Source organism: Mya arenaria, chromosome 17, assembly GCF_026914265.1.
Source record: "Mya arenaria isolate MELC-2E11 chromosome 17, ASM2691426v1".
In the NCBI taxonomy this organism is placed as follows: Eukaryota; Metazoa; Mollusca; class Bivalvia; order Myida; family Myidae; genus Mya; species Mya arenaria.
In genome coordinates this window covers 3,395,959-3,423,839 of record NC_069138.1, presented here as the reverse complement: position 1 = coordinate 3,423,839, position 27,881 = coordinate 3,395,959, and the positions used below count along the sequence as shown (strand labels likewise).

At 34.7% G+C, this 27,881-nt stretch overlaps 1 protein-coding gene across 1 annotated transcript; it reads left to right on the top strand.

Annotated features, from left to right (window-relative positions):
- The first annotated feature begins 27 nt into the window (after positions 1 to 27).
- On the top strand, positions 28 to 27,589 carry LOC128224169 (valine--tRNA ligase-like). The gene is made up of 27 exons (XM_052933906.1): positions 28 to 153; positions 1,746 to 1,824; positions 2,853 to 2,947; positions 5,539 to 5,654; positions 6,428 to 6,480; positions 7,405 to 7,516; positions 8,003 to 8,084; positions 8,943 to 9,062; positions 9,369 to 9,477; positions 9,807 to 9,986; positions 10,317 to 10,442; positions 12,750 to 12,852; positions 13,186 to 13,267; positions 14,074 to 14,156; positions 18,148 to 18,223; positions 18,579 to 18,684; positions 19,283 to 19,353; positions 19,680 to 19,805; positions 20,748 to 20,852; positions 22,652 to 22,799; positions 23,018 to 23,148; positions 23,353 to 23,505; positions 24,179 to 24,367; positions 24,630 to 24,741; positions 25,126 to 25,289; positions 26,196 to 26,315; positions 26,598 to 27,589. The coding sequence occupies exons 1-27, from the start codon at positions 34 to 36 to the stop codon at positions 26,667 to 26,669; spliced, it is 3,033 nt and encodes a 1,010-aa protein (XP_052789866.1). The 5' UTR covers positions 28 to 33; the 3' UTR covers positions 26,670 to 27,589.
- Positions 27,590 to 27,881: the final 292 nt, after the last annotated feature.

Sequence of the window (27,881 nt, the reverse complement as noted above, 5' to 3'; positions counted from 1 at the left end):
GAAAACGTTTGAAGCGTTCCGAAACAATTCAAGATGGCAGCCTCCTGGAGTGTCATGAGAATTTTGTATTTTCGGCACGGTTTAAAAGCCTATAAATGTTCAAGAAACCAAAATGTCATATCCACGGTTTCACCGTTGTCATATTTTTCAACGGTAGGTTTTATATTTGAAAATATGTGGAAAATTAAGGGTAATATGGTATTGTAATATGATTTCGCGACCGGTGATAGCTGTCATTGAAAATTAAATGTTCCTTTAAACTATTACAATGCTACATATTCTTCTTTCAAATGATGTTTTTCAGGATTATTATCTAGAAAATATAAATACTGTGTCCGTGCCATTGCCAAGAAAAAGTTATCTAGCATATCACTTACCGTAGTCATTCTAAAATGCTGTCCAGGCTTTTTTTATTGAAGATTAGCCTGGTATGATAGCCTGGTCACACCAGGCTAAATATCATTAAAAAAGAAGCCTGGATGGCATTTTAGATAGACTAGCAAATCACCCAGCACACACCAGATGTTGTATGAGGTCAATTTAGTCTAAAATAATAGACGTGTTATACGGGATTCTTCCAATCCCTTACGTCTAAACGGGAATGTGCATAAAACGGGGGTGTTTTAAAAATATTGAAATTGTTTTAAGTGAAGTATTTTATGGTTGAAATTGATCATAAAGAGTTATGTTCATATTTTACCATGTAAGTGAAATGTTATTTTACACTAAACAAGCATTTAATGCATTAAAACAAGTTGTTTACCTTTCCAATAAAACGAAAGTTGACTGACACAGACAACAATTATGCGAAGGGGAACAACTCGATACAATCGTAATAGCTCGGCCTCCTCCGACAAAGCTTCGAGATAGACCTCGTGTATACAATCGTAACAACTCGGCCATGGCCGAAATGTTCCGAGCGATTTAAAACTGCCCTAAAGCCTTGCAGGTGCCCTTCATGTATATATCGTTATGTTTTGACAGAATGAAATGAAGAAAAACCGTCAAACTCATAATTATAAGTTGGATATTTATTTTTTTCTGGCGATTGATATTAAAGTGGTCTGTTTGTTTTTAGCTAAATACAAAGGGACATTGAAGCAATAGAGGTCTTTGTCAAGGCAAGGTTTTGAAATGGAAACATCTTTAATACACCACCCACACTTAATAGTATGACTGGTGCCACCTTTGCATTCTGTTTTATACAGTGCTCCCCAAATCAATCCATAGTGTCATTTGTTTATAAAACTATCGGTGTAATTAACATGTTCCATTTTCTGTAATTTCAAAGTCACTACAATTTTATCATAAGACTTAGTAAGTAATGTGCACAACAGTAACTTGTGTGCACGACTTAGTATATCGGGCATAAGACTTTGTAACTCATGTGCACAAGGAAGTAACTTGTGTGCACGATGACCAAGTATTTCAAGCGTACGACTTAGTAACTGAATTTAAATCATTGTAAAGGTATTTTTATTAAGTCTTGATTCCCTTTTAATTGAACTTATTTTCTTTTAATTGAACTTTCGAAAAATAGAATAAATTATTTAAAGTTACAGTCATTGAAATGACTTCTTGATGAACAGTCCTGAGTTCTAACACTGGCTAGTGTTTATCAACATTTGAAACAAACTCTGCTATGAAAATCAAGAATTTGAGCAATCCAGGAAAGCATTTTACCAGTGCAGGGCTTGTATGTTTGTAATTTTGCGACATCTGAAGTGTCGTCTTTTGCTTTTCAGAGTTCCACATGTCTGAAACAGAACAAAAAGTATGAAGTCTTTCAGTATACAGTTCCAACAAAACCAGGCGAAAAAAAAGGTAGAGATGTGCCTAGATTTCTTTATGTGCCTAGATTTCTTTTTGGTAAATTTTGAAACATGAAAAACGTAACAACTTGTCACAGTTTCTGGTACATGTAACTAGAATTAGAACTGCAATTTCCATTTTGTAATGTGTATTGAATGTCATGAGCACTTTGGTACTTTGCACATTTCTTTGCCAAACAAATTTGATGCAACACCCAAAGTAGATCATTAATAAGACCAATATTTGCCTGGCGCAGTTCATAAAAATGTTTTGCAATGCCTAAAGCTGTTACCTTTTTATGGTGTTAACAATGTGATACACATTGCCAATTGATTCTTATTCTCTCTATAATACTGAAAAATTATATAGTGCACTGAGAGTCTATTCAAAGTTATTCGCTATTGCAGCTATAAGTTATATGTTATAAGTTACAATGTATATGATATTGCTAAAAGCTATATGACTGTTATAAAGTTGTATGATATTGCTATAAGATATATGTTATAAGGTTATATGCTATTGCTATTAGTTATATGTTATAAGGTTATATGCTATTGCTATTAGTTATATGTTATAAGGTTATATGCTTTTGCTATTAGTTATATGTTAAAGGTTATATGCTTTTGCTGTCTTAGTTATATATCATTAGTTATATGCTATTGCTATAAGCTTTATGTTATAAAGTTATATTCTATTGCTATAAGTTATATGTTTTAAGTTATATGCCTTTCCTGTATGTTATAAGTTATATGCTTTTGCTGTGAGTTATATGGTATAAGTTATATGCTTTTGCTATAAGTTACATGTTATAAAGTTATATGCTATTGCTATAAGTTATATGTTATAAGTTATATGCTTTTGCTATAAGTTATATGTTTGAAACTATTATGCTATTGCAATAAGTTTATCTTATGAAATTATATGCTATTGCTAAATTAGTACAAGAAATGAGAGTCTTTTTTAAGGAATCCTTACAGATAATGGAAGAATATTGTCATTTGTTGATCTTACATTAATACTACAACTTTAATGTGTTTCAGATGTAAGTGTTGATCTCCCGTCAGCCTATTCCCCACAGTTTGTTGAGGCGGCTTGGTATGAGTGGTGGGTGGAACAGGGCTTCTTCAAGCCAAGGGTGAGTACATTTGATAAGTTAAGCCAATTTTAAGCTTGTCATAAATAAGAGGTAATGTCATAGCCTTGGCCTTATTGTCATTGGCGTGCAAAACATAACCTTAAAGTGACCGAAATCGGCAAATACATTATATCCTCAAAACAAGCCTAGAACTATCAATACAAACAAGTATGAGGCCGATAATTCATCATTTTACATGATTAAAATAATATTTTGTTGCTGTTTCAGCTATTTTTACCCATTTAAAAATAGCGCAGAATGGTTTCCCAGTTTGTAATGTGTATATTTATAGATAGATAGATAGATAGATTTATTTCAGTAAGGAATGCACATACATGGACATTTAAAATAAACAACATGTAAAGTAAAGAACATTATACATACATGATATTTTCAATAGCCATGACAGGCACACTGAACCAAGGATGACACAAAAACTTAACATGTGAAAGTCATGTGATTAGTACAGATACATGATTATACCGCTGCTATTTTTAAAATTACTGGGATTTTCGTGGTAGACAAACCCAGTAAATTTCGAATTGAAAAAAAAACTGCAAAAAAAATAACAATATCAAGTTTTTGTATGTTTTTGACAAATTTCTTTTTTTCTCACAATGGTATCATCTGGTATCTAGTCCCTTTAACAATGTTGCAGGAAACACTGCACACTGGTCATCAAGCAAGGCACATAACTCTGGCTTTTATAACTTATTGATTTATTCCCCTTGTATGACTGCAAAAACAAAAACAGTTAGTTGTTGGCGTTTTATTGATGGTTCTCTTGTATGATATATGATAAAAATTAAACATAGTAAGTTGAGGAAGAGACTACAAGGTTTTTGTCAGAAAAAGATTCTTATTTGAGTACCTTTAAATAGTTTCCTAACGAGCTGCCAATTAAATTACTAAAAACTACAGAAACAAGCTCAGTAGCAAAAAGTTTAAACATGAACCTGGTTTAATGGCACTGGCTAAACGCCAAAGACAGAAGAAGTTTTCTATAACACAAAAACAAAAAATCACAAACTTGGAAGAACAGCCCTTGATAAAAAACTTGAAAAAAACTGGCTATTTTTTGTTGATGTGTTTTTGCTTTGACAAACAAGTTGGTTGGTAAACAGTAAATATTGTATAAATATTGGATAAATATTGGATAAATATTGGATAAATATTGATTTATCAATACACCTGCTGGATAACTTGAACAAAACCAATGAATCAATCAGCCATTCACAGTTGGCTGCTAGAATATGGAGTCAACCCATACTTAGACCTTGTTTTGCATCACAAAACATTGTTTTAAAAGAACACATAATTAACTTGGTGAAACCTTAAAGCTGCACTCTCACAGATTGAAGGTTTTGACAACTTTTAAAAAAAATAATCTTGGAACGAGCAGTTTTTTGCGTAAATATCTGAAAACCAGTGATAAAAGACTGATGACAAAAGATCAGATCCCAGATTTTTGTATTTCCTTTCTAAAATGGATGTTTTATGCATTTTCTTAAACTGTTAGGAACGGTTTAAGCCATAAAACATTAAATTTTGAATGGAAATATAAAAATCTGCCATCTGATATTTTGTCAATGTAGTCTTTCATCACTGGTTTGCAGATATTTATGCAAAAATTTGCTAATTCCAAGACAAAAAATAAAAAAAGTTGGAAAAACTGTAAATCTGTGAGAGTGCAGCTTTAAGTTCGGAAAAGCAACTTAAATGTCTTCAAGATGAACTCTTACTCCCAAATAAGAATTACAATTATTAATACAATTGTTTAAATATATCCAAAAAGATGAATAAATGTCAAAAACAATGGTTCTTATGCAGGATACTGGGTTCGATTAAAAAAGAAAGAAAGGTGCAGAAAACAGTATTTCTACCTTATGAAACAATATTATATCACAGTAAATCTTTTAGCACTCACCACCATTTAAATATTTTTGCATTTTCAGCTATTAAATACACAGTTACAATCTTGTTATTGGTAATTAATATTTTCCATAAAATTAATGCATTATTTAGTAAGTACATTGTGTATTTAAATGTTTATCACTCAAATTTTATGTTTGTTATACATGTGTATGTACTGATTTTGAATAGGAGTGTCACTTTAATGGTTTTTGTTTTAGAAACATTATATAGCCAGAGACAAGTAAATAACAGCAAAGCTGAATGTGACATTCGTACCCTATCGCGAACGTACCAAAATAAGATTCGTCCCCTACTATATTGACAGTTAATTTATAAGTCATTTTGATTGTTTCAAATCCTTAGCTGTCTTGGTTTTTGTTTCATTTCAGATGCTATTTGGAGATAAACTATGTGACATTGACAAATACACTTTTGCTGAGCCAAAAATTATACATTATTTTATGAATATTTTATATAGTTATAGAAATCAATTTGAATGTGAATATAAACTGAGGTGTGTGGTATGGCATAGCTTTTGTATCAGGTGTTACGAAAAGTATCACTTCTCCCTAAAGTCTCCCCACTTCTCCCTTAATTGACTGAAGGGAGAAGTCACTTCTCCCAAACTTTTCAGCCTAGTGAGAGCCCTGTAACTGAAAGGTTTTCTTACTTCTCAGAAAACAGAGAAGTCAGATGAGAAGTTTGTTCTCTGCCTACCCCCACCAAATGTTACTGGTACCCTGCATTTGGGACACGCCTTAACATGTGCTGTACAAGACGCCATTGTTAGATGGTAAGGTTTACACTGTCAGATTCCATTAATTTTGCTGTGCAGCAACTGATGAAAGAGTTTCACAGATTAATGCTATTTAATTTTGATTTTTGTCCATTTCTTTTTGAGCCCATATCAACTTAGAAATAGCTGTGAATATCATATTGATATTTTTACTTTTTGAAACAGTGAAATATCATTTTTATTTCACTGATAAATCTCTGTAAACCATGGGAAAGCATATATAATAAAAAAACACACATATCTTTTAGAAAGAAATATAATGTTTAGACATGGTCTAAATACAGACACTAGGATTATGTTCTTTTTTATAGGATTGTTTTCTTTTTTAGACATGTTATTAGAAAATCAGACTTGCTCAACAAATCAATGTGTATGAAGGGTGTTTAAAGCTGCACTCTCACAGATTGAACGTGTTGACAACTTCTTTATTTTTTGTCTTGAAACGAGCCAATTTAAATGAAAATCTATGCAAACCTGGGATATAAGACTGCTGACAAAAAATTAGATCGCAGATTTTTCCTTTAAGTTAAAAAAATGATGTTTTATGCAATTTTTTTTAAACAGTTAGTAACGGTTAAATACATAAAACATTAATTTTCCATTGGAAATATGAAAAACTACAGTCTGTATTTTTGTCAGCACTCTTATATCAGTGGTTTGCAGATATTTTATCAAGACAAAAAAAATAAAAAAAATGTGAAGATGGTATATCTGTGAGAGTGCAGCTTAAACATAACATCAGTTGCTTTTTGTTGGGTGTTTTTTTGTAGGAACCGTATGAGGGGACTTGAAACTGTCTGGGTGCCAGGCTGTGATCATGCAGGTAAATTGATATATGGTATTATAAACAATTGTCACACACTATAAATAGCTTATAGGAATGCTAATAACCATAGTTACGTTTGATAACACATCAAAAATGAAGGTGACTCAAACTTTGAGACCATATGGCTAGAGGGATTTTAAAGAATAACAAAAACTTGCTAAAGTCGGAGCCTTAAATCAGCTACTTCCGAATTGATCAACATAACGGAGTTTCCGATTCGCTTCTTAAAATGTCCTAAGGATGATGCACTAGGATTAGGTTATATGGAAAATGGTTTCAATTTGGAGGATAAACGAAGAAAATGAATGATAAAATGCAAAGTTTATCATTGTTTATAACTATGCAACATATTGGTCTACCTAAATTTGCAAAGACAGCAGTATTGTTTCAGAAAGGTGTTTTGTTATTTTGGTTTATTTGATATAATGATATGCATAATAACATCTTGTCACTAGACATGTTCCTGTCTTTATAAATGTAGCAACCACAGCTAAAATTTAAAAACTCAATCACTTTAAACAAACAATTACAGGGAAATAATCTGAATAAGAAACTTACATTTTAAAAATCTATGAAACAACAAGGTATGGTGGTATGAAGTTTACAACACTTTGCATTCTTCTGGTATTGTTTTTCATGTATGCAACATTGAGAAAAGTTCTTAATCAAAAATGATATCTTTCAATTTCCCACTATATCCGAATAGTTTCACAATTTGTTGTAGAGAAACCACCCTGAAAGGAAAGCAGGTTGACTTTGCCTGTTAAAACATGAACACTTAACATCACGACCGTATTCCTTATTTTTATATTTGGCAGGTGTTGTACAAGTTGCATAAGAAAAGCAATCGATAAGAACGGACACTTCTTCCGTAGGACAAAAGCTACAATATCGCAAATATATTTGTTATATATTTGACAGGTATAGCTACACAAGTTGTTGTGGAGAAGCAACTCTGGAAGGAGAGTAAGCAGACTCGGCACGACATCGGCAGGGAGGCCTTCCTGGAGAAAGTCTGGCAGTGGAAGGGCAGGTAAAATAAAAATTAAAAGCAATGCATTTCATGTTATTTATTTACAGTTGTTAAGTGATATGAAAAGATTATAAAAACTCGCTCGGCCGGGTTTATGTTTAAACATTTTGCTACTGAGCATGTTTCTGTAGCTTTTTGCATATATATCGCTATGTCGATGATGGAAGTCGTGGACTTTTGTCAAATCATCACCGAACTTAGACTGGAGCAGAGCACGAGATATTTTTAATAACTCAGTGTCTGTGAATGCTAAAAAATCTGAGTACCCGGTACTGTTATTTGAGATTTGCGTCTACTTAAAATCGCAATGTATGGTATCAAATAAATTGTTATCTTCAGAAAAGGGGGCACAACCTATGACCAAACGAAGTAGATGGTAGCTTTGCTCCACTGGAAACGAACTTAAATGAATGCATCATAACATTTGAAACAGAATGTCCGGCGTATATAACGGTATCAAATTAATAAATACATTGTTTTATTCAGTAAAGGGGATACAATCTATAACCAGATGAAGAAGATGGGAGCTTCCCTCGACTGGAGCAAAGAATGCTTCACTATGGACGAGGTAAGTACTTGTTCTCTGAAACATTCTTAGATAGTTAAACTAATCACATATAAATTCTTCATATATCTTATTTATATGTTCTTTTTCTTCTTCTTTTAATCTTCTCCTTCTTCATCTTCTTCTAGTACAGTTTGTAAAAAATGTATTTAATCTGTATAAGGCCAAACAGTAAATGAATTTTAAGCTCGACTATTCCAAGAAGGAAGCTTTCCTAAGCCCCGGTTTCGGTTGCGGCGTTCGGTTAAAGTTTAAAGGCAAGTTGGCATTTTCACAGAGTGAAACCTGGTTATTAGAATTATATACGTCGTTGTTCGAGGGCAGCGTAAAACTCAACCATGGCTTCCAATAATTTTAGTTAGGTTGGACACAAAATGATCAAACGTCGTATACAGGAAGAGTTTATGGAGGACTTACATGGGATTGCATTTTGGGCCCTAGGGTCAAGGTCACTGTTACTAAAATAATAAAAAAAGAAGTTAAAACTGAATCTCACAACGAATGCTGACAATGAAAAGCAAAACAAAAAATCTGCCAATCATTGAAAACCTTATTTCATGCGGCGTTTGTTAACCTTTTTAATTTGTCTTTTTTAAATATTGCTTTTCACATGCACATATTAAATCATAATTGTATTCAAAGGGGCGTTTAGTCAAGCGCGCTCAGCTCCTATTGATAATAGAACTAAAATCTTCTCATTTGTGTGAACATCTGTAATACAAACAAATTCAGTATGCCCAAATGAAGAATATGAACTGTAGACAGTATCAAACAGAAGCCTTTTATTCGGACTAAATCTTTAAGAGAGCTTCTATAAATTTTAATTAATTTGAGTTTGACCTGTTGCAATATTTTTTTCAGTCAATGTGTAAAGCTGTGCGAGAAGCGTTTATTCGACTGCACGATGAGGGGCTTATATACAGAAGTGGGCGTCTTGTGAATTGGTCCTGTCATTTACGTTCAGCCATCTCAGATATAGAGGTAGGTTTGAGTTGAATTATAATACTATGTTAAACATGTATTTTGTCTTTTTCGTCAAACTGACCTGTGTCAGTTTTCAATGAAATGACATTACACTATTTTAAAAACAGATATTATAAATGAATTGGAAAGTACAAGGACATGCCAACCTTTGGATTGGATTTATATTCACTCTGTAATTACATTTAAACATATATTAAAAATGCAGTTGACATTACAAGGACATGCCGGCCTATGGATTGAATTTACATTTACGTGTAAGATTATTGTTCAATACAGTGCCTTTTAATATAATGTTTTGTGTAGGTTGTCAATGAACAAGTTGAAAAGCCAACCAAACTGAAATTACCAGGGTATGAAAAACCGGTCACATTTGGAGAGATTACATCCTTTGCCTATCCTGTAATGGGTTCAGGTTATACAATTTTAATGTTATCAATCTAAAATAAACCTAGACTGGGATTTATTGTCTGATCTGAAATAGGAGATCAAAGATTAACTAGAATTCGCAGATATTTTCACCAACGTTCCGAAAGAAGGGTAACTTTAGCAGTTGTTTTAGAGTAATCATTAAGTAAGAATAACATTGATGATAAACACTTATCGCCTTTGAAATTACTATCGATAAACTATTTATTTACAAGGCCATTTCATTTCACTGAAAACCCTTGATTTAGTCACGATCATTTATAAGTGTATATTCGTATCAATCATTATTTATAATTAAATTATGTTACCTTTTAGAAGAGGAAATAGTAGTTGCAACCACTCGTCTGGAGACAATGTTAGGTGACACTGCGGTGGCAGTCCATCCCGAGGATCCGCGGTATTCCGACCTGCAAGGGGCCTTTGTGGAGCACCCATTTGACGGGCGACATATTCCGGTCATAACTGACGAATCTGTAGAGATGAATTTTGGCACAGGTCAGATGCCTTTATTATCCATTGTATTATTAGCGAAGAAGAGTGATTTATTGTGCGTTTTTGAGTGGATTAGTTGTTGTAATATTACAAAGCAGGATAGCATTTGCATCACTTTTAAATTAATGACTACGGTCTTGTCCATTTTAGTTTACATTGTATTAAGATAATTTCTGTTTTACTGTTATTTTCATTTATAGAATAAGAAGGCTCAAATAGAAAAAAATTGCTAAACATTTTTTACATATCTATATGTTAGTTTTAACATATGTTGTATATCAAAAATATATTCTGGTAATTATATAACTATTTATTTGTAATGTTTTGCAAAAGGGGCCGTGAAGATCACTCCAGCTCATGACCACAATGATTACAGCATGGGGACCCGACACAATTTGTTATTTATCAATATTATCAATGATAATGGAGAGATGGAAAATGTTCCGGAGCAATTCAATGGTAACATTGTTATTATGCCCCCCTTCGAAGAAGAGGGGTATATTGCTTTGCACAGGCATGTCGGTATGTCGGTATGTCGGTCAGTCGGTCCGTCGGTAGACCAAAGCTTGTCCGAGTGATAACTCAACGATTCCTGGACGTATGGTCATCAAACTTGACATGAAGGTAGGGCCTGACCAGTAGATGACCCCTATTGATTTTAGGGCTGGGTCAAAGGTCAAGGTCACAGTGACCTTTAATGGTAAAATAATTTTAAAGCTTGTCTGAGTGATAACTCAACAATGCCTAGACCTATGGTCATCAAACTTGATATGGAAGTTGGGCCTGACCAGTAGATGACCCCTATTGTTTTTGGGGGTCATCGGGCCAAAGGTCAAGGTCACAGTGACCTTGAATGGTAAAAGGATGTCCGAGTGATAACTCGACAATGCCTACACCCTTGGCCCTCATTCTTGATTTGGAGGTTGGGCCTGACCAGTAGCTGACCCCTATTGTTTTTGGGGCTCATCGGGTCAAAGATCAAGGTCATAGTGACATTGAATGGTAAAAGGTTGTCTGAGTGATAACTCAACAATGCCTGCACCCATGGCCCTCATTATTGACTTGGAGGTTGGGCCTGACCAGTAGATGACCCCTATTGTTTTTGGGGGTCATCGGGCTAAAGGTCAAGGTCACAGTGACCTTGAATGGTAAAATGTTGTCCATGTGATTACTCGACAATGCCTTCACCCATGGCCTTCAAACTTGACTTGGAGGTTGGGCCTGACCAGTAGATGACCCCTATTGTTTTTGGGGGTCATCGGGCCAAAGGTCAAGGTCACATTGACCTTGAATGGTAAAAGGTTGTCCGTGTCATTAATCGACATTGCCTGCACCTTTGGCCCTCAAACTTGACTTGGAGGTTGGGCCTGACCAGTAGATGACCCCTATTGTTTTTGGGGGTCATCGGTCCAAAGATCAAGGTCACAGTGACCTTGAATGGTAAAAGTTTGTCTTAGTGATAAATCGACAATGCCTGCACCCTCGGCCATCAAACTTGAATTGGAGGTTGGGCCTGACCAATAGATGACCCCTATTGATTTTAGGGGTCATTGGGCCAAAGGTCAAGGTAACAGTGACTTTGAACGACAAAAGGTTGCCCGAGTGATAACTCAACAATGCCTGCGCCCATGGCCCTCAAACTTGACTTGGAGGTTGGGTCTGAACAGTAGATGATCCCTATTGATTTGAGGGGTCAGAGGTCAAGGTCACAGTGACCTTGAAAGCAAACTCGACAATTCCTGGACCTATGGTCATCAAACTTGACATGAAGGTTGGGCCTGACCAGTAGATGACCCCTCTTGACTTTGGGGGTCATCAGGTCAAGGTCAAGGTCACAGTAACCTTTAACGCAAAAAGGTTAACAAATCTTCTCCCAGTGATATCTCAACAATGCCTGAATCTATGGTCATCAAACTTGACATGTAAGTTGGGCCTGACCAGGAGATGACCCTTATTGATTTTAGGAGTCATTGGGTCAAAGGTCAGGTTCACAGTGACCTTGAATGCGAAAATGTTTCAAGTGATAATTGGACAATGCCTGCACCCATGGCCCTCAAACTTGACTTGGAGTTATGTCTGATCTGTAGATGACCCCTTATGATTTAAGGGGTCATTGGATCAAAGGTCAAGGTTACAGTGACCTTGAACGAAAAATGCTTGTCTGTGTGATAACTTGTCAATGCCTGCACCCATGGCCCTCAAACTTAACATTTAGATTTTCGGTGACCAGCTGATGACTACTATGGATTTTGAGGTCATAGAGTCAAAGGTCATGGTCATAACACACTCTATCCTCAAACTTTGAATGGTCATAATCTTAAAACTGCCTCAACAGCATACAATGTTAGCGACAAATCAGCTGTCATTTCGGTCCATGCATATTTCATTCAATTGTCCATATAATCCTGACAACATGGCGCTCAGGGGGGCATAATGTTTGATAAACATCCCTTGTTATTCATACTTCCCATGTGCAACATATTTTTTCTGCGGGTTATGAAATTGATATAGTAATTTGTCTCCTTGTTCTTAATACAGTGCAATAAAATGTGCAATGTGCATTTGGAAATGTAAAGTAAATCGACATGCGGAAGGGTCACTCCCCTCCTTCACCAACACCCTATAAAAATCGCGCCTCAGTTATCTTACTGGGAAGGCCCTGTATACCTATTTAAAGCCATGTGTCTGTATTTATTGTTTAAAGTGATAATATACAAAGAATATTCATTTCGCATGGTTAATAGAATTGAAGCTTAATTGATCTAGGAATGAAGAGATTTGAAGCAAGAGAAAAAGTTGCTCAGATGTTGCAAGAAAAGGGGTTATTTAGAGGCAAACAACCTCACTCTCTCGTCTTACCTATTTGTCAGTAAGTGTTTATAGAATTTTGATGCTTTCTGATGGTTTATAGAGATATAACAGTGACATAAATCAATGCCATTTTCTGCTGTGCTCCTCTAGTAAGCTGTATGAAGAATAAAAAATTGTTATGAAAGAAAGACAGATACTATGAAAAGTATTCAATATTCCGAAATATGTATGGCACAATTCTATTTAGTATTTTGTTTTCAATATTGTTTTAATTGTTAAACATTGTTTTCAGTTTGTTTAAGCACACATTTTTGGAATTATAAATACAAATAGTTTTAATATATTATATAATGTTTTGATAAAAACGCAATGCTATATAATATCTAAACAGACGATCGGGCGACATTATTGAACCAAGAATAAAGGAGCAGTGGTATATCGACTGTGCACAAATGACAGCAGATGCTTTGCAGGTACATTGTGGGGTTGACTCTATCATGAAAAAGTAGTTTTTTTTCTTCCTTTGATAAAACGAAAGGCAAGACTGCTTTTGTTATGCAGTTATTTCTGATGCAATAAGTAATTTTAAAGATAAGTAATTTATAAAAATGAACATCATCTTGAATGATTTGATACCAGAAAGTGTCAGCAATTTTTTCTAGTATTCAATCATTTTTAAATGTTTTCATTTTGGGCTAGTTTCTTTGATTTTGATTTTGATAGTGAATATGTAGATAAGGAATGCCCGCTGTTTTGTATTTAAAGCTGCACTCTCACAGATTTACCATTTTTACAACTTTTTTATTTTTCGTCTTGGAATGAGCAAATTTTTGCGTAAATATCTGCAAACCAATGATAAAAGATTGCTGACAAAAGATCGGATCAAAGATTTTCATATTTCCGTTCGAAAATTAATGTTTTATGGCTTAAACCGTTACTAACGGTTTAAGAAAAATCATAAAACATCAATTTTTGAACTTAAATATAAAAATCTGTGATCTAATTTTTTGTCAGCAGTCTTATATAACTGGTATCCATGATTTTTTGCAAAATTTGGCTCGTTCCAAGACAAAAAGTATAATTAGTTGTCAACACGTTCAATCTGTGAGAGTGCAGCTTGAAATAACGTTCATTGATATGAACTCTTTATCTTGATAACAATGCCATTTTTATTTGATATGGTTCATTATGAGCCAATCTGTTTTGTATGCTTGATGTTATCCAATTGTAAAACGAAATCCTTTTCCTGTCATTTCATTATCTTGTTCTTTCTTTCTAGGTAGTCGATGATGGATCTCTTACTCTTTATCCGGAATTTCACAATAAAGTTTGGCATGAATTTATGACCAGTGAAAAATCAAAGTTAGTACTTTCATGCAATGGAACTGTTTTTTTTTTATTAAAGTATAAGTACTTTAAAGTGAATACATTTGTTTTGGGCCGTTTGTTTAGAACTCCAATAATGTTGAACCTGCTGTTTACGTCATCGTTGTTTAGTTTCAAATATTGCGTACTTCTCATGGACACTTACAATCATAAGTATTATATCTTATCTTGAGACAACTGTTTCAGGTGTAATTGTTTAATTTAATTATAATCAGCACACCATAACATAGTTCACCTTTAAAGTTAACAACGAGATGCCGTTAACAACAACGCTAGCTTTAGCAAAGTTCGAAACAATCGGCCAAGGGTTAAACTTTCATATGTCTTTGAAAAAGGTCTTCAGTAATTTTTAAAGGGAAACACTGTCAGGTATATCAACAATAAGTATAATAAATTAAATGTTGATGCATTATAATGTTTAACTCATTTGACTGTTATCATCATACCAAAAAAATGTGTACATATATAAAAACTATTAGCTATAATTTTGCGCTTTGTACAAGGAATTCAGGGCCATGCAGTTATTATTGATTTTTTTATAAAAGCTATTTTTTTCTATCTGTATGCAAATCATAATTATGTTGTTGTTAGCTCTACTGGCCAAAGGCCAGAAGAGCTTATGCGATGGTAATGTGTAAGTAGTATGTGCATCCGTGCGTCCGTGCGTTCGTGCGTCTGTAAACAATTGCTTGTGAACACGATACAGTCTTCAGTTTTGATTGTATCTCGATGAAACTTTTACAGTATCTAGATATCCATTAGAGCTGGGTTCCTTTCGAAAACCAGCAAGATCCGCCCATGAATGCCTAGATTATGGGCCATGAAAGTTTTAAAGAAATGCTTTCTATTTTTAGCCAGGTCTGCATGAGCGAATTCTATTTTTACCCAAGTTTACATGTACATGTAAATTCAAGTCTAGAGTTAAGAGAATAAATTTTCAAGTCTAGGATTTTGAGAGACAATTAGCTTTTTCCTTCTGCAGTTGATTTTGTGAATTACTCTGCCTTGTTCTTGTTGAAAGCCCAAAGGCCGTTTTTTAGCTTTAAGTTGATGAAACTTGTACAGTATCTAGATATCCATTAGAGCTGGGTTCCTTTCGAAAACCAGCAAGATCCGCCCATGAATGCCTAGATTATGGGCCATGAAAGTTTTAAAGAAATGCTTTCTATTTTTAGCCAGGTCTGCATGAGCGAACTCTATTTTTAGCCAAGTTTACATGTACATGTTAATTCAAGTCTAGAGTTAAGGGAGACAATTTGCAAGTCTAGGATTTTGAGAGACAATTTGCTTTTTATGCCCCCGAAGGTGGGCATATTAAAATCGCACCGTCCGTCCGTCCGTCCGTCCGTCCGGCTCTGTAACTTTCCCTTGTATGGACAGATTTTAAAATAACTTGCCACATGTGTTCCACATGCCAAGACGACGTGTGGCGTGCAAGACTCGTGTCCCTACCTCAAAGGTCAAGGTCACACTTAGTGTTTATTCACAATGGAGTGCTGCATATAAGGACATAGAGTATAGGTTGTCGTGTCCGGGCTGTAACTTTCTCTTGTATGGACAGATTTTAAAATAACTTGCCACATGTGTACCACATACCAAGACGACGTGTCGCGTGCAAGACCCATGTCCCTACCTCAAAGGTCAAGGTCACACTTAGTGTTTATTCACCATAGAGTGCTGCATATAAGGACATAGAGTATAGGTTGTCGTGTCCGGGCTGTTACTTTCTCTTGTATGGACAGATTTTAAAATAACTTGCCACATGTGTTCCACATACCAAGACGATGTGTCGCGTGCAAGACCCGTGTCCCTACCTCAAAGGTCAAGGTCACACTTAGTGTTTATTTACAATGGAGTGCTGCATATAAGGACATAGAGTATAGGTTGTCGTGTCTGGGCTGTAACTTTCCCTTGTATGGACAGATTTTAAAATAACTTGCCACATGTGTTCCATATACCAAGACGACGTGTCGCGTGCATGACCCGTGTCCCTACCTCAAAGGTCAAGGTCACACATATTGTTTATTCACAATGGAGTGCTGCTTATAAGGACATAGAGTATAGGTTGTCGTGTCCGGGCTGTAACTTTCCATTGTATGGACAGATTTTAAAATAACTTGCCACATGTGTTCCACATACCAAGACGACGTGTCGCGTGCAAGACCCGTGTCCCTACCTCAAAGGTCAAGGTCACACTTAGTGTTTATTCACAATGGAGTGCTGCATATAAGGACATAGAGTATAGGTTGTCGTGTCCGGGCTGTAACTTTCTCTTGTATGGACAGATTTTAAAATAACTTGCCACATGTGTACCACATACCAAGACGACGTGTCGCGTGCAAGACCCGTGTCCCTACCTCAAAGGTCAAGGTCACACATAGTGTTTATTCACAATGGAGTGCTGCTTATAAGGACATAGAGTATAGGTTGTCGTGTCCGGGCTGTAACTTTCCATTGTATGGACAGATTTTAAAATAACTTGCCACATGTGTTCCACATACCAAGATGACGTGTCGCGTGCAAGACCCGTGTCCCTACCTCAAAGGTCAAGGTCACACTTAGTGTTTATTCACAATGGAGTGCTGCATATAAGGACATAGAGTATAGGTTGTCGTGTCCGGGCTGTAACTTTCTCTTGTATGGACAGATTTTAGAATAACTTGCCACATGTGTACCACATACCAAGACGACGTGTCGCGTGCAAGACCCGTGTCCCTACCTCAAAGGTCAAGGTCAAGTTGTCAAGTATGTGTGGTATTTTTTTATGTTCAGAGGAAATTTAAAATAACTTGCCATATGTATTTGACACATAAAGGCAAGATCAACTTTTCATGTACTGACCTTGTTCGTAGGTCAATGTCACATTCGGGGGCATTCGTCACATACTGTGACAGCTCTTGTTCCTTCTGCAGTTGATTTTGTGAATTACTCTACCTTGTTCTTGTTGAAAGCCCAAAGGCCGTTTTTTAGCTTTAAGTTGATGAAACTTGTACAGTATCTAGATATCCATTAGAGCTGGGTTCCTTTCGAAAACCAGCAAGATCCCCCATGAATGCCTAGATTATGGGCCATGAAAGTTTTAAAGAAATGCTTTCTATTTTTAGCCAGGTCTGCATGAGCGAATTCTATTTTAGCCAAGTTTACATGTACATGTAAATTCAAGTCTAGAGTTAAGGGAGACAATTTGCAAGTCTAGGATTTTGAGAGACAATTTGCTTTTTCCTTTTGCAGTTGATTTTGTGAATTACTCTGCCTTGTTCTTGTTGAAAGCCCAAAGGCCGTTTTTAGCTTTAAGTTCTGTAGTTTGCGCATTCATCTTAACAAAATTGGTTGTGAATGTTTAAGTTATGCACCTGGTGTCATTACTGGCCACACCCAGGGTTCACAGGTTTGGTAAACATAAATCTGGAAAGGTTTGAAAATCTTTTTGTGCGTCGTGCATCCATCTCAGCACAATTGATTGTGAATGTTTGTTCAAATTGATCAATGTTGTCCTAGGATGCCCTTGACTTTGACCTTTTGACCAACTTTTTTTAACTTTTAAAACTACGGAAATATTTACTATGAGTACAGTTTTGAAAGCATTTTTTGTCAGATGACTTTTACTTGGCACATATTAGAATAGTTCATGCAACTAATCTGCTTACAATACTTTCTGGGCTCAGATGTTGAATGTGCTACGTTTTCAGGTTACCCAAACACAAAACATAAACTATATGTCTGTTGCCTTTTACCCATACATACATGCTCTGGATTGATATGACCACAAAAGCCATGCCAGTAGAGCATAGGCCCTTTTGGGCCTCTTGTTTTTTTGTTTTGATCATAAATATCAAATGAGCTAAACATAATTATGCTTAAAGAATAAAGAAATAAAAACAAAAATTGTCACCGACTAATTGTATCCCTAAAGATGGTAAATTGCTCATGCTGTTTTCTAAAGGTAATTATTGTTCACAATTTACAGAGACTGGTGCATCTCGAGACAAATCTGGTGGGGTCATCGTATCCCAGCCTTCAAAGTTGTTTTGAACAATAAAGAGGTGAGGGTGTTTACGTCAGCTCATTATTCGTTAGGTTAAAACTAGAGAATACCAAGCCATGTATATACAAATGTAGGAGGTTTTGGTAACTTATGGGATATCTTATGGCATTTACCCCAATTATAATGATAAACTTGGTTTAAAGACCATATGGGGTATAGAGAGGTATTCTGGGAGAGATTAAGTGGGTTTAATGGAAGGAGTAACATAAGTGTTAGTTTAAAAAAATGCATATATTTTAATTAGGGTTATATAATTTATAAGCTAAATATGCGGTACCGGGCTTGTTCTCTTTATGTATCAGTAAACGTATTTGTAAATGTATGTTGTAATTTATAACAACGCATTATTTCAGGAAAATAGCCAAGATATGTGGATTAGTGCTCAGAGCCACAAAGAGGCAGTCTTGAAGGCCAAAGAAAAACTAAGTTTAAGGGACACAGAATTTTCATTGGTTCAAGGTAAGCACTTAATGGTTGTTTACATTTGAATCTGATCATAAAAACAACATGGTACAATGTATGCCTAAAGTGGACCAATAACAGCTCTTCTGTTTTTTGTTGAAAAGAAAACACAGTCGAGGTTTTGTGATGTGGCTTTGGTGTAGAAGTTTGCGCTGGCGGTGTTGTTAAAACTGTTAAAGGCTACAATGACTTGTAACCGCAGTTTTCGATGACCGTTCCTGGAGGGTATACACACCATTTATCTATAAAACTATTTTGATGCGCTTGTACGTTTATGTCCCTCGTTCAGTGTCATATGATCTTTGCCTTGTGTCAGGTTTCGATTCCTGGGGTTCGCCATGTATTACTCATTGTGTTTTCAATAATTAGCTACATTAGTTATGTCTCTTTCCACTGTAAAAGAAGCAACAGACAAATGTTTCCGTTCGTCCATTGAGCTCTTAATTTTATTTTTCAGCTTATCTACTTAATTTTATTCTTCGATACATCTTCACATCATCAGCACCATAATAGTAAACATCTTATCTTGAATCTAATAAGAGGATGTACCAATTCTTAACATTCATGTGGAATATCAAAGACAAACTAATTTCAGATGAAGACGTCCTTGACACCTGGTTCTCCTCGGCATTGTTCCCATTTTCGGTGTTTGGATGGCCAGAAAACGTTAGTAAAATATTCTTACCGATAAGGTGTTAGGTATTAAAGAGATCGTTTTCGGAATTGGTTAGTTAAAGTATGACAGCTTCTTAAAATTGTGAACATGTACTGATGGCTACGAAAACATCGTCAGACCGTAATTAGATGAAAAATGCAATATTGGAAAATCCTTTTTAAAAGACGAACATTAGGAATGATTTGTAGCTCATGGTCATATGGTTGTTACTCAAGAGAGTTTTATTCAAATAACTTCTTAAACTTTTTTGTATTTGTATTTACTTAATGGATATTTTATGTTTTTGATATATGATTCTTCTGTTGGTGTTTTACAGACTGTGGATCTTTCTAGCTATTATCCTAACAGTTTGCTAGAAACTGGGAACGACATACTCTTCTTTTGGGTGGCAAGAATGGTCATGCTCGGACAGAAACTAACTGGGCAGTTACCGTTTTCAAAGGCATGTCAAAGCTTTACAATTGATAATTTAGTCATTCTCACTATTATAAGTTATTATATTTCATTACTTCAATTGCATTTTTACGTTAGTTTTACCAGGGCATTGTGATCTTTGGTATTACAATCTTACAATAACTATAATACAGGAACTATGGTTTGATCTTCATTCATCTTTTAATGGCTCTTATATGAACAACTATGTTTCAAATTGCCTCCGTTATCATAATAATAAAAAAAACACGAGGTTGTAGCGAATGATGTTTTGCTCCTCCAGTGTTTGATAAGCAATTACTATGAATTTTATTTTTTCTTTCTCGGCTCTTTGCGGGCCTTGATTAACAAGTATTGTATAGTGTATTAATTTTCTCTTACACGGCACTTTCTTAGCCTATATTTACAAGTATTATATATATGTATGAAGGTTCTCTTACACGGCACTTTACGGGCCTTGATTAACAAATATTGTATATTGTATAAAGGTTCTCTAACACGGCACTTTGCGCGCCTTGATTATCAAGTATTGTATAGTGTATTAATGTTCTCTTACACGGAACTTTGCGAATCTTGATTAACAAGTATGTTATATTGTATAAAGGTTCTCTTACACGGCATTTTGCGGGCCTTGATTAACCAGTATTTTATAGTGTATTAAGTTTCTCTTACGCGCTACTTTGCGGGCCTTGATTAACAGGTATTTTATATTGAATTAAGGTTCTCTTACGCGGCACTTTGCGGGCTTTGATTGGCAAGTATTGTATAGTATATAAAGGTTCTCTTACACGGCACTTTGCGGGCCTTGTTTCACAAGTATTGTATAGTGTATAAAGGTTCTTTTACACGACACTTTGCGAGCCTTGATTAACAAGTATTGTATTAAGTATTTAGGTTGTCTTACACGGCATATTGTGAGCCTTGATTAAAGTGTATTTTATTTTGTGTTAAGGTTCTCTTACACGGAACATTGCGAGACTCAAAGGGAAGGAAAATGAGCAAGTCACTGGGAAACGTTATTGATCCAATGGATGTGATATTTGGGATATCTTTAAAGGTGAGACTAATTAAAACAGAATCGTTTTGTAGTGGATATGACCTAATTGGTTGTTAATCGACACGATAGTAATGAAATAAGGTTTTTGAATTTAAAAAAAAAAACGGGCGTTGGTCAGTTTAGATCCCATTTAATAAACAAGTTTAATAAATTTGGTATTGAATGACCAAGATACTGATGTATTGATTCATAAAGCTTTATCAGTACTACTGTACGTCGCTTTATAACGCTGTACACAACAACTATTTTTTTCATTTCTGATGTCATATCTAGACTTATTAATTATACATTGTTTATCGATAATACGAAAATGAATTTATGATTTGGGGTCATTTATGCTATTGTGTTTGATTCTTCTGTTCTGTGTCGAGGCGTTGATACTGTGCCATTACATGAGACTCTTGTTTTAACTTTCGACTACTGGACTTGTTTCTGTAGTTTTTCATGTAAATCATTAATTAATTATTAAAGATACATACAGTTGAATTGTTCTTTGTCATCAAACGGGTGTGTCAAATTTTATAAGTGAAGGCAAACATATCAGTTCCGGGACTGATTGTAGTTTTTGACTTTCGTGAAACCCATTACCGCCTGGTGTCGCGGGGCTTCTTTTTATCTCTTAAAGTACAACGATACTTGTTTTATTCCGTTCAATACAGAACATAATTTGGCGCCTTCTCTTAAAATTGCCCTTGAGTGAATGGTTTTGAATTTTACACACTGTTCAGTACACTACAACAGACCCTATGAGTTAAATTGCATTACTTCCCTTTAATCATTAACTCTTTGACATACATAGATTTATAATAATTATACATACGATGTTTACTTCAATAACACTTGTAAGTCGAAATTCAAACTGTAATCAAGAAATCATAAAGATGTTTCTTTGTCACACCAATCATAAGGAACTATACAACAGACGGCAATATTGCCATGCCTATGTCATCACAGCAAATGTTTATGATTTCTGAAGCTGCATTGATGAATTTATATTTTTATGCGTGTATGGTCTGATGTGAATTTTGTACGTTTGAGTCACACATTCAATGTTATTTGGGCTCTTACTTTCGACCTCTACGCTACCTTTATATTTGAATCAGTATATATTTATTTTTTAATTGAACAAAATTTCTCTCTTTTTTAAATAAACATAATAACCTTTTGAATGGTCTCAACACAATATGAAATAATTGAATATTGGACGAACATTATTGTAAACAGTTGATGACTGTAAACCCCATTTTAATTTTGTATCACTTTAAACGGTTTAAAATGCTAATGAACATTGTTTTTGAATTTGAAACATTGAACCAATCCGTCATTTCACTTTCAATTTCAGTTCAAATAAAGAATGAAATACAATCTGCAATATTTTACCTGTAATGTATTTTGGGTCATTTATGTTACGTATTGGAATTTGTTTATAATAAAAATGTTTCTGAATAAAAAAACACACCCAAACAAGTAAAGTTTATTATTTTAAACGTTTCGGCGTAACGCCGTCATCAGTAGATATAAACAAACAATATAAACAGGAAGTTACGCCAATGTCATATACCTGGCGCACATACATAAATGTTTACAATGGATGGGATTGACTCATGGGCCTATGACATTTATGCATTTATTAATGAAATATGAAACTTTTAGTTATCAGTAAGTACTACCCTTTCAATGATACCAATATAGTATGGGGATCATGAGGCATAAGGATTTATAATTATTTCCAATTTTGGATAAAAGAAAAAGCCTCTTTGTGCCTCAGATAGATCAGTTATCTGTTTGTTTGCCTGTAGGACCTCCAAAAACAAGTTGATACGCTTGGTTTTGACCCAGTTGAAATGGAGACTGCCAAAAAGGGACAACATAAGGACTTCCCTGATGGCATACAGGAGTGTGGCACTGATGCTCTTAGATTTGGCCTGTGTTCGTACCAATTTAAAGGTATAAGAGGGGTTGTTTTGCATATGTTGAATTTTGTAAAAAAACACCAATTGTACCAATGAATGCAAATGAATATTCAAATATTCAATCGAACGTTTTGTATTGTCAAAACCTGTGTTTGAATATTCGACGTTTTGTTGTTTTTGCATGGATAGTGTTTGTAATATGATTTTGTGCTATAAAACCTGATTATTCATAATAACTTTCTTCTTTACCAGATCCAGAAATAAGAATGAACATTGACCACGTGCAGAACTACCGCCAGTTTTGTAACAAAGTATGGCAAGCTTTTAAGTTTGTACGGCAACAAATTGGACCTAATTTTGACGGGAGGAACATTGATATTTCTGTAAGTATAAATGTAATGTGGCATAAGTAGTTTGGAGGTGATTCATGTTATTACAAACCTTTGCACATTCCTATTCCGGAAATGATCCAATCCCAAATTGAATGCTTCTTTGCACAGTCTGTTTCACGAAATGATTCTTTCCACCATTAAATACCTGTTGATGGTGTTTCTAAGTTGTTGATGGTATTTTGTTTTCTTTTTCAGTCCATGTCATCGTCGCCAATTGATGTTTGGATACTTGGAAGATTAAGCCATTTAGTTAAACAGTGTGACAAGCATTTCAATAACTTTGATCTACATCTTGTCACTCAAGCGCTTTATAATTTCTGGATAAATGATTTTTGTGCAATTTACCTGGTTAGTGTATTTTTTAAATGCCGATTTATATAAATACAATTTTATGCTCGACGGCTGTCGTTAAATTGTTATTACATTATGACTATCTTTCATGCTCGAAGAAAAATGTAAACATTTTATTAAAACATTGTATGGACGTCGTCTGTCATAATTAACACGAAAATCGCTCGAGATATTTTTATATTAGACTTGCTACACATGCTACCAGAAATAATACGCACACGTGTAGCATCCCATACGTCTAGGTAGTTTTGACCCAATTTGATGCATTCGGAACTCCTCGGCCTTACGTTTAAGTCCGCTGCAAGTAGATCGCGTAGTAATTCTATTTAGCAGTTAAACTTTGTGACTTAACTCTTGGGATTCTTCATTATGTTTGCATTAATACAATTCAATGGCAATTAATTTAAACTTAGATCAATAGATACAACTCTAAAACACTACACTTAATTAATGATATAATTCAAAATTTTACGAACTACTTCAACAGATGTACCGGCATACATCCGAGGTTGTTTTTGAAAAAAAAAGGGCCGAGAAGCTCCGAATGAATTTGATGATCGAGATAAACGGAATCGCCTTATCATCGGCTTGAAGTGCCATAAGCAGTCTTAATTAAAAGAAACCATTTAAACCCTGACATTATTCACAGTGCACCATTTATTTCTTGCAGGAGTATTCGAAGCAAATGACAAATGGGGAAACATTCTGTAACGTTCAACGTGTTCTGTTCTTTTGCACTGAGACGTTTTTGAGGGCACTTAGTCCATTTATGCCTTATTTGACTGAAGAACTTTATCAGCGACTGTTGATCCAAAACGAGACGTCAATATGCATGGTGGATTACCCAATAACGGAGAACGTACGTGTTATTACGTTGATAAATATGTTAAGATTGGGTAACTATGTTATAAGCAAACCGTTAAAACTATACCGACTTTCATTGTTAAGAACATTCATCCATAATTATGCGTTTTGCAAACTGTTAAAGGTACATTTTTCACCAATGTTTTTATTTTACTTGTGTATTGCTCAATTATTATCAATTGATGAATTATCAATTATCTAAAGTATTGAACATATCATATCATCTTGACAAATCTGGATTCACTTCCTTTGTTTAGTATCCGTGGAAAAATGAAGCAATAGAATCGGACATGGAACTTGTGAAAAACGTTTCGTCCGGAACTCTTTCACTTATGAAGCTGTTTGAATTATCCCCAAAATCTTCAGAAGGTACGCGTATGATGTTCATGTAAACCTTGCACTTTTGACGTTATGGATTAGTCATGATACGTCTCGGACAAATATTTTGAGTTGTCGTCTTGTTTGTCTACGTCGTTGTCGATTGATTCGCTTCTTCCGTCCAAACCTTTTATCCTGTTGATATCTCCAAAAGCGTTCAAGATATTAACATGAAATTTTAAAAGCCATGCCCCTTGATTGAATAAAATAGGAGGAGCGATGGCATTCGCTTACGTTGCTCTTTGTGACGTTTAAAAATGTTCATTTCATAATATAACGCAACGTGGGGTTCTATGAAGTTGTAGTCTAAGTACTTTAACTATCTTAGTACTTGTTACTATTTTCACCTAAACCAGCTTTTGTCTTATTTTGTAGTGTATATACAACTGCAAGATTGTTCCTTGGACACGTATATGCCTGTTATCTCCTCACAACTTAAAACAAAATATGTATCTTTTCTGGCGGATGATCAACCATTGCCATGCCGATGTTTGCAGAAAGAAATATCACCTGGGATAATCGTTTTCGTTAGAATAGAGGTAATCCAGTTAACAATATATGTCATGTGTTTCCGTTCCGGATCGAAAAATCCGACCCGAAGGCACCTGCGTTGCCAGGTAACGAGGCTTGCCGAGTTACCGGCTACGTAGCGTGCCCGAGGGTCGGATTCTTCGATCCGGAACGGACACACATGATAGATATTTTTTTCTAGCATACTTTGAATTACACTTTTTTGTGAAAAATGCATAGAAAAGCGCAGTTTTGTAAATTTCACCAAAAAGCACGTGCGATGATGTTGGCTGACGTCATGACGCACAGTAATTTTTATTCAATGCATACGTCAAGAAGATCCGCCAGTATCACGTCTTTTAAGGGTTATTTTGTTTTGAATGTGTGTTTTGTGAAGTTAATAGTTATGGAACTCATCTATTGAAATCTCATAATTATGGTTACATGAAGTACATTATAAAATAAATAAAAAGTATTACGTCACAGCGCGTGACTCATCAGGCATGGGGATGCCAGATGGAGTTTTCCAGCTCGACTGAATTCACCAGAAATGGTGTGCTACAAATGTCATGGAAAGTTGTGCATGCCATTAAATGGATTCTTCATGTATTAAAAATATTTTAGAATGTTTGAATAAATTACTTTCATTTCATTAACGTTATTCAGTGGTATTGACTGCATCACTGCCCACTTCCTAACAAGACCAATTCTCTCACTTGATATGACGCCGATGGATTAACTTCCTGGTAGCTTTGTACAATAAACACACCCTCCCCGTTACAAAGGCGTCATTGTAAAAAGTTACATTTTCTCAACATGACGCATCCTCAATCCTTTTATTCGAAGCAATTATCCTGTTTTTTTCTGCTATTCATCTGGTCAAATAATGAAATCCAAGCTTCTCTGCTTGAGTTATTACATTCGTTCTATTTAAGGACGCCAGTAAAATTAAAGAGCAACTTCATAAACTTGAATTGAATAGACTTGCAACTCTAAAAAAGATTGAGATATTGGAAAAGAAGCGGCGTAAAAGCCAGCCTGATATGGAAAACAAGGTTTGTGAATGTTAATGAGTATATCACATATTTATACACAGAACACATCTTTATTATGCATAGATAATAAGTTATTTCTTAAAGCCAGTAAGTAAAACTTTGATATTTAGTGATTCTCATGGTTGTTAAATAACAACACAAGTTGATAAAGTAGTTTTTAAAATTGTTTATATAAAAAGATCCATTGATATATTACAACAATTTGTGAAACATGCACGGCTTTGTCAAAACTGAATAAGGCTACACTCGATTTCTAAAATAAACTTTTTATTTTATTTTCAGATTGACCAATTATACAACAAAGTTAAATCAATAGACGGACAAATAACAGATATCCAGTCCTTATCGATTTGAATGCAATGCCTGTTAGTAAACAAATGCTAAGGTGTTCAAAGTTGCTACGTATTTGCATGCGATTCCATTATGTATGAATGCATGTAATCCCATTACTGTAAAAGTACTTTTGTGTCGATTATAATTATCAACACTTTAAAACTTTTGAATTATTACCAAATATCTGTGTTATTTGATAGAAATCAACTTTAAGAACAAGTTTCACATGTGTTAAGTCTAGCTCGCTATTTTTTATAATAAAGTTTTACCTTGAATTTGTATGTTTCGTTTCATTCTTGATAATCTGTTTCCAGGCATACATTTTAATGGGTTTATTCGTCAATGTACATTTTAATGTAATAGTTTATACCTTAAACCACATTGTCGGGTTATGTTGTATTTATTACTAGATAACTAGACCCGTTAACCGTTCACGTTTCAAACATTGGGTTGCACTTCACTATTTGTACGGTAACGTGTACTTTGTGATCTACATCATCCATGTATATGTGCATTTTACACTTTTATAACGTCATTTACGATAGAACGAGGAAAGTGATCGATGCGAATTTTAGCGAGCATACAAGTACATTGAAATTTAATATTCAATTCGCACTCGAGTTTTAAACCCGACTATAAATGTATGAACTCTAACACGCATACCTTTAGTTTCGCAGCATTTTTATTGAATGGTTACCATGGCAACTAATTTTTTTGTTTGCCTTTCATCTTCATATTTATTATACTATTAATTGTAAAATGCAACAGTCAAGCAGTGAATGGAAGAATGTAAATGTTCTTTGACTTTAACCTTATTGCTAGCTCATTCTTCAAAATATACGGATTTTTTAAAATTTCTTAAAACTAGACATTTTTTCATCATTTTTTTTAACGTGAAATAAATTGCTCTAAACATTGTGTAAGCTCTGATATTTAGGAATGTGTATTAAATTGATAGAAAATAAACAAAATGTGTTGTTTTACATTATTTATTCAATTTAAATTCCGAAGTTTTGAATTTGACCTATTTTGGCAGAAAAATTGATAAAAATGTAAAATTAAAAGGGCCATAATTCTGTCAAAAATTGATGGATTTAAAAAAAAAATGTGCATATTTGAGTTTGTAATGATGTAACCTTTAAAATGATATATCACTTTACTATCCTGCTTGAAATTATTTTTTTCCGTTGTTATTGCTACCTCTATATTAATTATACAACTCCATTTTGATCA

Excerpts from the sequence above, each read along its gene's own strand:
- LOC128224169 (XM_052933906.1), top strand. The coding sequence starts at position 34 with ATGGCAGCCTCCTGGAGTGTCATGAGAATTTTGTATTTTCGGCACGGT. Across the intron at positions 20,853-22,651 it reads TATTTGGGATATCTTTAAAG|GACCTCCAAAAACAAGTTGA; the intron begins GTGAGACTAATT and ends GTTTGCCTGTAG. Across the intron at positions 25,290-26,195 it reads TCGTTTTCGTTAGAATAGAG|GACGCCAGTAAAATTAAAGA; the intron begins GTAATCCAGTTA and ends GTTCTATTTAAG.